The sequence below is a fragment of the Sesamum indicum genome, linkage group LG9, assembly GCF_026168435.1.
Source record: "Sesamum indicum cultivar Baizhima isolate 11 linkage group LG9, ASM2616843v1, whole genome shotgun sequence".
Classification (NCBI taxonomy): Eukaryota; Viridiplantae; Streptophyta; class Magnoliopsida; order Lamiales; family Pedaliaceae; genus Sesamum; species Sesamum indicum.
In genome coordinates, this window is record NC_142665.1 from 2,463,141 (window position 1) to 2,477,729 (window position 14,589).

At 37.7% G+C, this 14,589-nt stretch overlaps 1 protein-coding gene across 7 annotated transcripts; it reads right to left on the minus strand.

Moving 5' to 3' along the window:
- Positions 1-5: 5 nt before the first annotated feature.
- On the minus strand, positions 6-14,587 carry LOC105170319 (E3 SUMO-protein ligase SIZ1). 7 transcript variants are annotated; one of them, XR_016067318.1, is made up of 18 exons: positions 14,247-14,587; positions 13,977-14,110; positions 10,107-10,187; positions 9,589-9,631; positions 8,733-8,805; positions 8,268-8,427; positions 7,954-8,087; positions 6,805-6,873; positions 6,147-6,234; positions 5,970-6,045; positions 5,436-5,509; positions 4,592-4,699; positions 3,838-3,999; positions 2,511-2,615; positions 2,213-2,293; positions 908-2,126; positions 343-715; positions 6-254 (listed from the first exon to the last, which is right to left on the minus strand). XR_016067318.1 is itself a non-coding variant. In XM_088884750.1 (17 exons), exons 2-17 carry the CDS (start codon positions 13,998-14,000, stop codon positions 576-578), a joined length of 2,631 nt encoding a protein of 876 aa, XP_088740876.1. In that variant the 5' UTR covers positions 14,001-14,110; positions 14,247-14,587; the 3' UTR covers positions 6-575. The 7 variants fall into 7 exon arrangements, 5 of the variants coding, with proteins under 5 accessions (XP_088740876.1, XP_088740877.1, XP_088740875.1 ...); XR_016067317.1 differs by having other exon boundaries at positions 6-273; XM_088884750.1 differs by having other exon boundaries at positions 6-715; positions 8,733-8,799.
- Between the last annotated feature and the right edge of the window lie 2 nt (positions 14,588-14,589).

A 14,589-nucleotide genomic window follows, 5' to 3' on the forward strand; every position in this document is an offset into this window, starting at 1 on the left:
CTATAGAAAGCAAAATTGTTTATATAAACTTATATTCCTATAAAATTATTGATTTTTTGTGATGAGATATACAGGCTGCTCTCGTTTAAGATCAAGAGCACAATGTCCCTAAGCTAAGCCTTCCCCCCTCCGCAACTACAACCAAAACTAATAAACCTGACTTCCAATTTCCCCAATAATATAACTATCAGATGTACAATTTTCCAGCACATGCAATTCACCAACAAGCAAGGGGGAAAATATGACTTCCCAACCTGTTTTGATGGACAGACCCTGGATCAGGAAAAATACCAGGCATTAGGAGATTTAATTCTGGAAAAAAACACAGGGTGCATAGCTCACCAATCAAAAGCAGTTCGTCTGGTGGCAGCAAAATGATATTAAGTCACCAGAAAATCACTGTTTTCCAAATGCAGGCATTATATTTAGCTTCTTCAATTGGTATTCACAGGTCGACTGGGCAGCAAGAGTACATCAATGCTTGTGCTTCTGGAAAGGTTCTTTACATGTGATGCATCTGGTAGCGGTCCTGAGGAATTTGAACTCATTTCCCCTGGATGTGGTACCCAACAACTTCACTCAGAGTCCGAATCAATAGATAGATATAATCTTGGTCTTACAGAGCGCCGTTGGCGAGGAAATGTAAAAGGACTATCTGATCTCTCCCTACTTGTCTTACCAGACCTATTGTCGTTCATCCCAAGCAACAAAGATGCTGCCAAGAAAAGATTAAAGAAAATGAAAATACTAAATGACAAAAGAGGCATGGTAACATCTTCAAAGAAGGTCAGAGGTGAGGTACAAGAAACACAATGCATGTAAAATGATTCATAATGCGAGAGATTCAAGAAATGCCATCAAAAAATGAGGTGACATCAACCAACTAAGAAAATGTGACATTGCATACCATTGTCTGCTAATGAGTTCAAGGTATCATCCTTCGATTGTAATTGTTGTGCTGAATTAATACCACTTGCAGCTGCAGATTCACCTTGACCCGCTCCAACACCATCCCCGAGCCTGAGAGAAATCCAGTCCTTAGCACGAATACCGTTTGAAACATCTGGATGGTCTCTCAAATCAGATGGCGCAGCTGATGCATCAGATGGCCTAGTGGGGAGAAATATTTGAAGAGAAGGATCATTGCCACTAAATGCCAAAGGATTATCTACTAAGCCATCATTTGTATTAGACCGTTGAGCACTAGACTCAGAGACAAGTGCAGCAGATCCCATGGCAGTCTCTGCAGTCAACGCATAGCCATTAATAGATGATGAGCAATTGAGCGAACCATGCTGCATTTCAACTAATGCCTCAGAAACGTCCACATCAGAACCAAATAGCTGAAAACCTGGTCCTCCATGACTACCAGAAGGCAATGTCCACATATTAACCCCAAAGTCGTCATCATTTGTGTTGTAAAGACCAAGACATGAACTTCCAACATTACCAAGAGCAGGATGTTCATAATAAGAATCAGGAATCCCATGCTGAGCAGCTGGAAATGGGACTCCACCAGTATCTGGACCAGTGTTCTTGTAACCAGCTTCAGAAGACATTAGAGGTTCGATTTCTTCTTCTGAATCACTGAGGACAATTACTTCAGCCTCCCCTGCTGGTGCAGACGTCGTTCGATCGCTAAATCCATGTGTTGGATCAATGTTCAAGGGAATCGACTCGTACTCAATACCATTGACAGTCGAAAAATCAAGGTTTCCGCCACCAACTTGATTAACACTACCATCCTCACAATCTTTGCCACTGCCTGTGGCACTACTGCTCATAGGAATTATATTCTGACCATTTTTCTCAAAGTTTTCATCAAATCTATTTGCAGTTGTGATCCCCTGCATATTATCTGGTTTATGGAATTCCCAGCAACCATTTCGGTTTTTCTTAATTCCTAGTTTAAGACCAGCATTACTATCAGAGCCAGCTTCCTGTTTTATTGGTTTAAGTTCCAGTTTTGGTTTTGAGTCCTCATCCGCAGATGCACAGATGCTACCATCAGGCAAATGCCACAACCCAAGCTCCCCAACACCCTTACGATCACCTTCTGCCTTGGCACGCCAGGAGCCATCAGGCTTCACCTCAATCTCTGCCACATCTTCTCCACAATTTCTCATCTGTAAGACATATTTGAGGAAGCATTATATGCATGCAAAATTCAAAAGAAGTGACAACTCGGCCTCTAGGCAAAATGAGACAATACCTTTGATGTGATTCGGTTGAAATACGGATCAATAATGATTTTCTCCAAAGAGTAGTTCTTCAGACAGATAGGACATTGCCACTGCATGCACAAATAGCATTCAAAAACATAAATAGGGAAGTGAAGAAACACATCATAAATAAAAGTTATGTGAGTTAGCTGACTTGGATGTACCTCCTTTTACATAAAAAACCAAATATATTCTACCAGCAATAGTCAAGGATTATACAAGAAAAAATTCTATTATCTCAAAGTTAAAGGAAGCAAAAATGAAATAAAAGGTTTCATGTTTATGTACCTTCCTGGAGCGTTGGTTCATTTCCACAAACACTTCAAGATCAAAACAGCCCATGTGTGCACAGTGCTTAAACCTTCCAGCCACTTTCATTCTTAGACCACTCATCTGAAGCACGTATGAATATATATACTACTTAGTTCTAAGAGATGAGAACGATATTAAGCACTTCCAAAGAAGAACAACTGCATGTGTCACCTCGCAGATACGCAATCACAAACAATGACCAACAATGTTCTCATCTATATCATGTTTTTATATGGGACACACAAACACATACATCCAACGATATATATATGTTGGAAATGATTACCAATCTTTTTCTTAATACAACTGCTCCTTAACTTTAATCACACGTATAAAGGGAAAAAAATTATGATGAAATTCCATGAAGTACCATCGATGTAGAAAGAAAATGTACACTTGAACTTAAATTGTTTATTAGAAAACATGATTTTGCAGGCATGCAGACCTATCGAGTTGTCACAAAATAGCTGAAAGTTTTAAATAGTTCATTCGCTAGTAACAACCATTCAGAGAAAAGTAATTGAGAAACCTTATCCCTTAGAAATGTTAATTTATCCCCGTACGCATTTTGACATGGGACTACAGGAACATGTCCAATTATGAATAGCATAGCTAGAAAAAGTCTTTATAGACAAGTCTTTCAGCAATGAAAATGGCATCTAGCAAAGAAACGGAGGACATTTTTTCTGAAAAGGCGAGACAGCTTTCGCCATGATGCAGGCATTTGGATTTGTGATTAGAAGATTTACAGGTGAAACCAGGAAACACGATGTATACAAGTCAAACAACTCAATAAGAAAAGCAGAGCCACTATCTTAACAACAGTGGAAATTGGCCATCAGGAAGAACTTTGCATTGAACTGTTAGTAATTTTAATACAGAGGAGGGAGACTTTAGTAAAGCCGAAAAGGCAGAAAGATTCATAGATCGCATATGGATCTTGAACAAGATCACAATCTTAAAGCATACTTATTGGTCAAATGCTGCAAGGAAGAATGCTAATCGAGGGTCAAGAAATGATCTAAAGCAAGTATTCAACTTGTATAAAGAACATAAGATCCTGCTTGTTATCAAACCAAAGCAGTGGATATTCAAGCCATATCATATGTCATGTACGTGCATCCAACAAATCTTGAGCACCACCAGAGATTCACTTGTGTTGGACAAACAAGTGCAGATTTCATAGATGGGCTCAACAGAAGCATAATGGCACCAGACAACATAATTGATTATACATGCATCATTTTCTTGGTCTTTTTTTCTAAACATAGTTAAAAAGCATGCATATATTGAAACTACTCACAGGACAGCGAAGATTGACAGGAATGAAATCAGCAACAACTTCAATATCACTATCACTATCAGCATTTTCTGTGGCAGCCCCACCCCCAACACATCTACGAACACGAGCCAGTGCGTCCTCGAAACGCTCGCCTTCGTCCTCTTTCGGGATCATGTTGAGAACCTATTAGCAAAGATGGCCTTAGTACCATTTTGTTTCCGCCAATCACAAATGAAGACACTGTTGAAATACCAAACTTTCCACAATCTTCTCAAAGTTAAAAAGTAACAAAGACCAATTCTCCCCATCCTTATAGGCGCAAATTAAAGGACAAGGTGTCATAAGCAGACTGCATATATATAAGCTAGTATGCAAACAACAAAGTATATTAATAAACAGTTCAAGCCCACATAACATGATTAAAAACATTTGGCAAGGACCAATAAAATTCAGAAATCCATATAATCATCCAGCCCACACTCCCAAAATTCAATCCAACTACGGAAAAAACAAAGGGTAATAACAAAACAAGTAGCTGTTGAATAACTAATTTCAACAATATGATTAGAAGTATGAATATTCAAGAAACCAACAGGAAAGTACCATCAGGCTTCCAGAACACCAAAGAAGTCGTCAAGCAGCCATAAATCATACAAGGACAAGCATAATCAGAGAACGCGTACCTCTCTCCTTCATTACTTTGAACCAATTACAATACCAATACTTGAAAAGTAGATAAAGCAATCAAAATATGAAGATGTGGAGGTCAGCTGACCTGCTGCAGTGAGCGTCTCTTGGCAATTCTAACTCCCATACAGAATATGCGAGCATCACATCCTCCTACAAAGATCTTATTAAGTCCGTCTCTAGTGCACGGTGTAATCTGACAAAGGAACAACACAGGCTAAGGAGTAAGGACAACAAAAACAATCAACAAATAGAGTCCTGTAAAATGCCCAATTGAAAAACTAAATTGAGTTAATGAACCCCCTCTCCCCAAGGCCAAAAGGGAAAAGCCAAAAAATGGGGAAAACATTATGTCAAGAATAAATGAAGTTAGCAATAAAACAAAACTAATGAAAGCACATGTCAGTTAATCACATGGATAATATAGACAGTGATGACAAAAGACAACAACTGATACAATCTCATATTCTTTCTCGCATCTATTTCTAGATTTCTCATAAATAATCACCGCCCTAGAATAGCAGCATACTCTTCCTTGGATCAGAGATGATCTCTGAGAGAGCAGAGCAGAAGAAAGGATCCACATAAATACCCATGACAAACATGTGAATTCAGTTGATATTGCAAAATACTTCATTCAAAATCTGCATTAGAAATTTATGATGACAAGTTGCAGATTATGTGGCACAATGAGAAAGGAAGATTTGACATCTAATTTTGGTGGTATAATGGCCAAAAATTGAAAATTTTCTTCATCCGGTTGCCAAAAGGGGCATGAGAAAAATCAATCAGCGGATGATTTTTTAATGAAAACATTCTTTGCAACTAGGCAAAAGGAAACATCACACGACTACAACTAACTAATACAGATAAGGGACAGTTCCTAAGTTTGACAAACAGTTAAAACTATAATGCAGTAAGAGAGAACTCACAACAGGTCCATCATCTCGACCATTTGCTCCCAGCAACTGAGACCCAGGTCTGTTTATTGCCCTCACTGGTACACCTGATAAATCACAAACACAAAAATGTTCTTTGAAAAAGGATAGTGATAGACTTCTATAAAAGTGAAGCAAGAAGAATAAGAGCTCCATCAATTACGTGAAAAAAAAAAAAAAGGAAAAAAGAATGCATAATTTAGTGAAGATCGTATCCTTCAAGCAATTCCTAAACAAATTATAATGTATGCTACAAGCATGAAAGAAATGACAAAAGATGACTTCACACTGTATACATAGTAGAAATGCATTAGCATTACATGTTTCCGCGTACAAATCACAAAAAAATTTGACACTTGTACACAAAGTATAATGTTACAGTAGCACCATATGTGTTCATCTTCATGTGAAGGCCAGAAGAAATAACATTAACAGAGGAACCCAGGTGCTACTAGAGAAAAAAAGAGCTTCATTCGTTGGACCCAGGGTCTATGAGTGAGCAATCTAAGGACTAAGGAGAAGTAATACCATTGACCTGTAGATCTGCATACTGCGGCCACTGCATCCTAAATGTTACCTTGTCGTTAAGAAGCATGCACCACGCCTAATCATCAATAGCAAAGCCATCATAAGCATGGTAGCAATTGGCATATTTGAATCATGGAGAACATATAATTATTACCATTACATTGCTTCCTGACCAACCTGAACATCATATTCTTGTTTTGACAACAAATCCCTGTCTGCTCTTGCAAGTGAAAACGTTTTCTCAATGCTCTGACTAGGATTTGAGCTGGAAGCCACAAATAAGTATCAGATGCACCCAGTTTGAAAATAATTCAAAAATGAAATGTGCATGAAACATAGAAACCCTACAGGACAAACAGCAGAAAATATGTTTCAGAAATGTATGGAAAGATGTGTTCCCAAGTAGTTACCACATGGGGCAAGAAAAACGGCCAGAACATGATAGTCAAAGTTCAAAACTATTTGCAGGCACAGTACTTTGAGAAAAATAAATGAAAGAGAAAAATTGCCACTCAGAAGGTGAATTTTGAAATTTTAATAAATAGAAAAATGAATTCGAAGACAATAATGAACTCACAATAGCTTGATATAATAAATCTAACTGAGGATAAGCGTCAGCAGACAGCAAGTAAATAGCAAAAACATTACAGTAAGCAGAACTTATTTCCTTTTCAAATAATATGATAAACAGTTACAAGGAAATCATAGCAGTTTGATATAATAAATCTAGCAGATGTTCAGGTTCAGCAAGTAGATAGCTGAAATCCTATTACATTATTAACATCTCAAATTAAGGAATTAAAGTCCTTGGTAAGAGGTTAAAGCATGTAGTTACCCATCTGCAGGAACATTTGTGATGTTCAATTTCACAGGATATAAAGGATGTGCAACCGTCACCCAGAAGCTGCATATTAAAACAACATAGAATCAACCATATATATCAAGCGTCCAAAAGGATTCCTGATTTAATCCACACAGAAGAAATCAATTGCAGCTTGGGGATGATAAGGCACTATAGAAGGCATAGTATCTTGTTTCTAAGCTGTTTCCACATAGAATAACAGACTATCTGCTGAATAATTCATGGAAGCAGAAATAAAAATTTTGATGATTTCTGCATAATCTATTTGATAATCATAAAATAAAGCATCCAACATATAAATAAGGTCTTCTTGCTCCTGGGAATCTTCTTCAGAATAAATAATAATGTAAAGGACACCTACAACAGAAGTAAAAGAGCATGATAGTAATATACAGGCTTACCCATTACTGAACTCGACTACTACACCAAACTAAAGAATCTCTTAAATATCTTAACCAGTTATAAGCATGTCCACGAGACTTGCTATACGATTATGATCTCTATATACATGGTAAGCAATCATCAGAATTTTTTCCCAAGAAAGAGTTAGCATAGGACGAAGATAAGATTCTAAGCCAAATTACAAATCATAACATATGCAATTGCATGGTAGCACCAAGATTAATTAAATCTTTTTACCATTGTGAATATGCTCAATAAACAAGTCTAAGCCAACCTTAAAAGAATCGATTGTCAAAAAACCTCATGAACTTATCTAGTATCTACTTTTTCCCTTCTGCTTCGAAGTTCAGATCTTTATGAATCAATTGTGAGAAACAGAAATGATCATCAAACTCAACTTCTCCAAACGAGGAAATACTGCATCCTCGATGCAAGAAAGCAAGTCAGGTAATAGAGAAGACAACTAGAGAAGTCCCCTTACAGCAAAAGCTAAATAAAGAAGTGTTCATCTTTCTTTAGTGAATAAAAGATAAGATAACTTACCAAATTATCATTAAATGAGATAATTTACAGATAAACTACTATACCATAGTGAATCAACAAGCTTCAACAAGAACAATCAGCTGGTATCGACAACAAAAAAGTTCTAGAACCAAGAAGATAGGGAAGATGGCATATAATGATGCTACACATCAAGTGAAAAGAAACATTGTGACTTACGGGTCGGCCCGACTCAGTCTACAAACTTCACAGTAAAAGATATCTGGAGGATTTGGCAGGATGCCCTCTGTGGGTTTCTCGGGAATCAGCACACATGCCATATGCTGCCAGACATTGCACCTAGGATCTTCGCACTGTACCAAAATTTCAGATTGTAAAAAAAATACAGATGCATCGTAGGACCAAAAAGACTTTTTGATCCGGAATGTTATGCCCACATGAAAAACAACAATACATCAAAGAGGATGAAAAAAGTTCGGTACAGGAGTTACATGAACACATGCTTAAGATCCATTAAGCAGATTGTACAATACCTTGATCATTGAATCAGTTGGCAGTGTGCTTCCACAGAGGCAGCGTATCTTTTCCATTTGATGGCGGTCTTCAGTTTCCTCTTTGGGTCTTATGTTTGAATTATCTGAGACAGTTTGTGATTTCGAAGCCAAGTCAGATGCACCGGAGACCTGCATTTTCCTGAAAAGTTCAATGAAAAAACACATGTTTGATCATCTAATGTGGATAAAAGAATGCACCTCGCAGTGCAATCCCATGATAACCCATTCATCGACTTTCATACCGACTCTAATGGACATGCAATTAGGCAAATTGAAAGCATGGCTTGATAATTCATAAAAGCCCTCTAATGGACATGCAATTAGGCAAATTGAAAGCATGGCTTGATAATTCATAAAAGCCCACAAATAAACGTAAAATGAGGAACATGAAGCATTCCAAGCATGTGTTTCGCACAAGGCCATGTAGCAAACAGAAAAAAACACCTGTAAGTGTCATCAACTAGCTTTGCCACATCCTCCTTACCAACAGCATTTTTCTTGGCCCACAATCCTGAAACTGGTAAAATATGGTATTAGATACATCTGGTGTCACATGCAGTGAAGCACTAAGGTGCAAGGACGTATAGCGCATGATGTAATCAATGTGCGCAATTCCTGACTACCACATATTTCAGTCCAAGCATGCAAAAATGACATGTCGTAACTTCATTTGTCTGGAAGTTGGTCGTTTTTATACTCCCACAATCCAAATGTGACTCAGCAGAGTCACATAATTGGTTTCTAAGCAATACTTCCTTTACTACAAATAGAGAGAGAGCAGAGATGTAAGTAGTTTCTTTTAGAGAGCAGCAACTTCCTCAAGAATTTTCGTTCTGCTACCCACTTTATCTTATCTCCTATTTCCTCAAGGAACTAACTTGGAATACTTTATTTCCACTACACAATATATGAACATGAAAATTGCCGATATGTTATTACTCTGCGAGAGTGCTGCTAACTTCAAGTTAGCTGGAATTCTAAATTCAGTCCTGCTCATATAGTAAAAGAAGAAAATAACACAGAGAAGAATATGCAGAGGTATTCAATTATGGATGTAAAAATTAGAGTATCAATATAGTCGATTACAAAGAAAGAAGCTCCTATGGTTGCAGCCAGTACATAAAATGATGACCAGACGTAATAACTGTGCAACTTAAATCCAAATGCCCAAAAGGGAAACGAGATTTCATTTCCAGATTTTAGCAGGAAAGGAAATGGAATAAAATAACACACATACTTGTAGAAACGATTTTGTCATAATTTTGCAAGCTAATTAACTAAAGGGTCGAATTCTATATACCTCGTTCATCGGAGAGAATGGCTAGTATCCGATCAACAAGGTCCTGAGAGGAGACAATGCAAACAAACAACTAAATATCTTCCAAGTTTCAACACGCCATGAGCAGATTATGTGAACAGTGAACCAAGCCTATTCATAGGCCTAATAACTTAAGAAATATTAGGTTATAATATTTACAGTCTCAAGCCAAATACAGGACCAAGATTAAAGATCATTCTAAAATCCAGGTTCACAGGCACACATTGAGTTACTGTGACAAATTAGATAGTTGCTTAACATAACTAGTAAAGACCATATTAACCATACACCAACAAAAGATGTTTCTGCAAGCAAATTAAAAAAAGTTCCGTGATAATAAAGAAAATAGCAACTGGGCGATAAAGCATAAGGTAAGCAACAGGTCATCTCCCCATATCCAGCCAATAAGTGAAAGCAAATAAAGTTAATTGAGACTAGTGATGTGATTAGCTCCTCATTATAAAGATTCACAAAGATCGATAATGTTATTCACATTTGACCTGCTTCTTTCCCTGCTTTGAAAGCCCTAGTTGGGTAAGGACATCCTTGAGCTCCTTTATCCTAAAATATGCTAACTTGTCCTGCAAAACAAAACAAACTAGTTCAGACTTTTTAGATGAAAATAAACACATTAGATTGGCTTAAGAAAGTACAATTTTCAGTTCCCTCGTCATAACAAGACCAGCAGGTGGATGGTTAAAAATAACAGCAGGCAACCTATGATAAATGTCATATGAAGTCTTACAGCAAAGGCAGGAAGGAGCAAACATATAGCATGATTAGATTCTCAAAGTAAATGAGAAGCAGATGTACAATGACTAAGTTTCACGGACAATCAGCTTTAGCACTGTACATTTCAAGATTGTAAGGATCACAAGTTGGGCAGTATATAATTAAGATTTCTCAGGAAGGAAATAGAATAGGCTCTCCGATCTCTCAGGTCCTCCTCCCACTCAACTCCTACCAAATACGCCATTAGGTTTTTGTTCTTACATTGCAAATTTGAACAAGAAGTTATCAAATGATAGGCATAAAGACCCAGGTCTATGCCGGTTGATCCTAAAGATTTCACATCCTCTTCCTTGTATTCATCAATAAATGCAAATGTACACATTACTTAATCTACATCCATACTCAATATTGGAATGGTTATGTAGTTGATTAGATATTCAACAACACCTCACCTTTAGGGATCCAAGTAGAACGGAATAGAATTCATCTAAGGACCATCAAATTAAGGCAGGTTTATCAAAGTCATACATCTTGGACAAGGCTATTGATCTGATGGTCCAAATCTTTCTGGGAGAAAAAAGAGAAGGGTGTTAGCCCAGGCAGAAGATCAGTTCAGTTCTTCAGTCTCGTCCCAATCTATCATTTACCACTACCATACAAACTTTAAATATTATCGTACTCTACCATCAAATCAGTGATCCTAGATGGTCTAATGCCACCAAAGGTCCAAAACACCATGTTTCATAGAAAATACTCTGCACACAATCATACTTGACAGCTTCACCTTCCTCTTAGAAAAATTAGATCCAAGGAAAAAAAAACACTATCTCTTGGGATACAAAGATGACTAGAACTTTAAATGCTAAACTCCCATCTGAGAAAATGAGATAGGCTGGAGACCTCAAATGTCCCAAAATCATAAAATGTGCCAGCAATAATAACCCCATGCATCGTCGTCGACTAGACATTTTTTGCAAACTAAGACAAGTTAAAATGCTATTCATAGCTGATAGCTCCAACATCGGTTAGATTGGAAAAGATTCAGCACAAATAATTGAACGGAATAGAGTTGGGCCCATTTCTCTACACAATCCAATATAAATAAAAACTAGGTGGAGACTGGATCAGATAATTGGCAAGGAGGGATCACCGCTCCAGAGACCAGGGAGCGAACTAGCACGTTTGGCGCAGAGCAGCACTCAAATTGCCCTCAGTTTGGAGAAAACAGCTATGAATATGCACGCTTCTGGAAGAGGAAACACTTGGGTAGATTCGATTTAGCACATAAACAGGAAAGATTGTGGTTTTGCATAGAGAAAGAGAAATGTGGTAGCAAAAGTAGGAAGAGAAGATCCCTTTGAACCTTTGCGGCGGCGACCAGAAATGAGAAAGGAAAAGATCTATTTTAACCTCGGCAACAAAAATCAGGAAGGGCGGTGATGGGCAGAAGACAGCTGGAGCTTGCTGTCACTTTCCATTTATTCTGCGTAGTCCTTTTTTCTTAGAGCCCAAGAAAATTCAGGGATTAATTTGAATTTCGAAACAGCTATTCTTGCGCTTATATTCAGAACAAGATTCAGGAAATATTGCATTTTAATATTAGCTTTCTGAGCAGTTAAATTTTACCAATTATATCACATAAAAGTATTATCTTTCAATTACATGGGTAGATGCTGTAAGTTGCTCATGCTCTCTAGTATTTTTCATTTCAGCCCCTTCCACAAGTGCCAAAGGTGGACCAGTATTACATCCATAGCATACAAGTAGTTCTGGCTAAACCATAAAAGTGAAGATGACAAGGTTTTAGCTCAAAAGTTCTGTATTCATCAAAATTCAAAATGAAAAGAATTATATAATCCTTACACCACTCTGCAAGTAACACATAATAAACTTATCATCCACCAAATTTCCTAAAGCTGGAGAAAACAGGATATGCTTCCCTCATAACCTAACCCTTTGGATTATAGAAGCATAAAGTACAACTAAACTTCCACGTCTCCCTTAACTAAAATTACCAGTGAGGAACTCCTCACTAAAGTTGGATCTAATACTCATGCCTCCAAAAGGAATTTCACTATGATGATTTTAGGTATTACTCAAAACTTAGGGCTTCTGATTCATCAAAAGTATTGTGCTATAATCAGGAGGTGGTGAAATTAGCCGCACGGTTACATCGTATTTCACATAAGCAGAGTCCTAGGCAAATGAAGAAGATGCATGGCATCGTAATTACAATGGATTCTTGCTCTGATGGTTATATGGAGGACAAAATAATTTGTGAATTTCACCCTCCAGTCCATGGCTGGAGAAGTTGTATGGAAGGATGCCATCACATATTGAGCAGTGAAGGCAAGGAAACAATCACCGAATAAAGCTAATTGCAAACAGGAAACAACTTGAAATGTAAAGCAAATTTGGGCAGAGACAGGATAGACCAAGGATAGTGCATGACCATTTGGGAATAAAGTAACAACGATACTAAAGTTCCCAATATGGACTTCATTCTTATGTTCAGTGTTCTTTGTGATATGTAGAACATAAGTATGCGAAAGGACAGATCGGAAATATCTGATCACCAGTCTTGGAGGACTTTCAAATTGTGACCTGATCTTCTGCAAAATAAAATGAGATTTCTAATTCATGGAAGTTACTGCCAGTATGTTCAATGTCTCTATTACCTTTTTGCTACGTGCTGTGGATGGCTGACCAGATTGTCATCACAGCACCAGCAGATGCATGCAGATAAAAATAATTGGCTAAGGGGCAATAAAGTAGGGGAAGGTGATCCAGAGGATCTTGAACCAGGCTGTATAGGTGGATGAAGCTGTTTTCGTATATCTAAAACGGCTGAATGTGCAGCTTCACGAAGAGCTGCTGCATGTGGCTATGGTAGATGGGCAGAGGGCAGGATGATAGAGAGGAATGGTGATCGTGGTGTATAGGGGAACCTACCATTAAATTAGAATCATATTCCTTATTATGTTTAAATTAAATGCATGTGTTTTGCAGGAATACTCGGTGTTTATCCCTAACTGCTTGAGAATTGTCAAACACAGAACGGAGTGGAAAAATAGGAGGTCCATATTTTCTCCAAGAGTTCCATGGGAATATAATTCGTCAAGGAATCAAATAACACAAAACAAAAGATTGGGATAGGACTAAGGCAGAATTGCATATTCTACACCCCGCATGGAAGACTGATTACAGGACATAATAGCAGTCAACTCTTGAAATCAGTTTTAATAAAAAATATGGCTATATGCATTGCTCAAAGTAGCTTAGTGTTGATCAGCAAATGACTTTGCGTACAAAGTTATCTAAATGAATCTAGTACTCAAAAGAACCAATGGAGTAGTCAATTCTAAAATCATGTGAAAGTAAAATATTTTTAACTAGCTAATAGTAATTGCTCAAAGTAGCTTAGTGTTGGTACCCAAATGACTTTCAGGACAAAGCCATCTAAATAAATCTAATACTCAATGAACCAATGATCAAGTTTAGATGAATGATCAATCACCAGCAATTGTTGCCACCATCATTCACTAATGATACAGTAAACTGAAGAATTCGAAACAGAAAGGGAAAACATCAATCCAGGAAAACCAAATTCAACAATACCTTGAAGAAACTAAATTTACCTTGCAATTAGACACCAGGTCCATCCTCTTAAACCCCTGAAGGAAATTACTCTACCACAGCAGACCTCAGCAGAATTAGCAAATGCTCAATTAAATTTCCAGTTACAGTTCTCATGCAGCCTTCCAATTAACAACTGATCGAACCAAACAAACAAAAATTAGCCATCAAAATGCCAACCACCCACATCATCAGTAAATAAGTTCAATCGGAACCAGACCAAAAACAGAAAAACTTCATGCAATTTAATTTTTAAAAAAATGAAATCTTACCCTGATACAGCCAAAACGGACAAATTAACAAAAAAATTTCAAGAAACTAGCGAAAACTGGCGAGTCCTTGGGCGGCAAACGCAATTAGGGTTTTGGGGTGACAGGAGAACACACGGCGACACCGCCTCTTCGCCGCCTCTCTATTCTTTTCTCTCTCTTTCACTCTCTCTCTCAAGATACACACACAAGGTAGGAAATGTGCGTTTTCTTTTGACCGCAAGAACCAGCCGGAAGTGGAAGCCCACCAAATTTCCGGACGTATCGTCGGTTATGGATTCCGGTTAGTTCCCCGCAGACACATCCGGGTTCTGATTATCTGCGGTCGAGTCCATGTGTCACTACG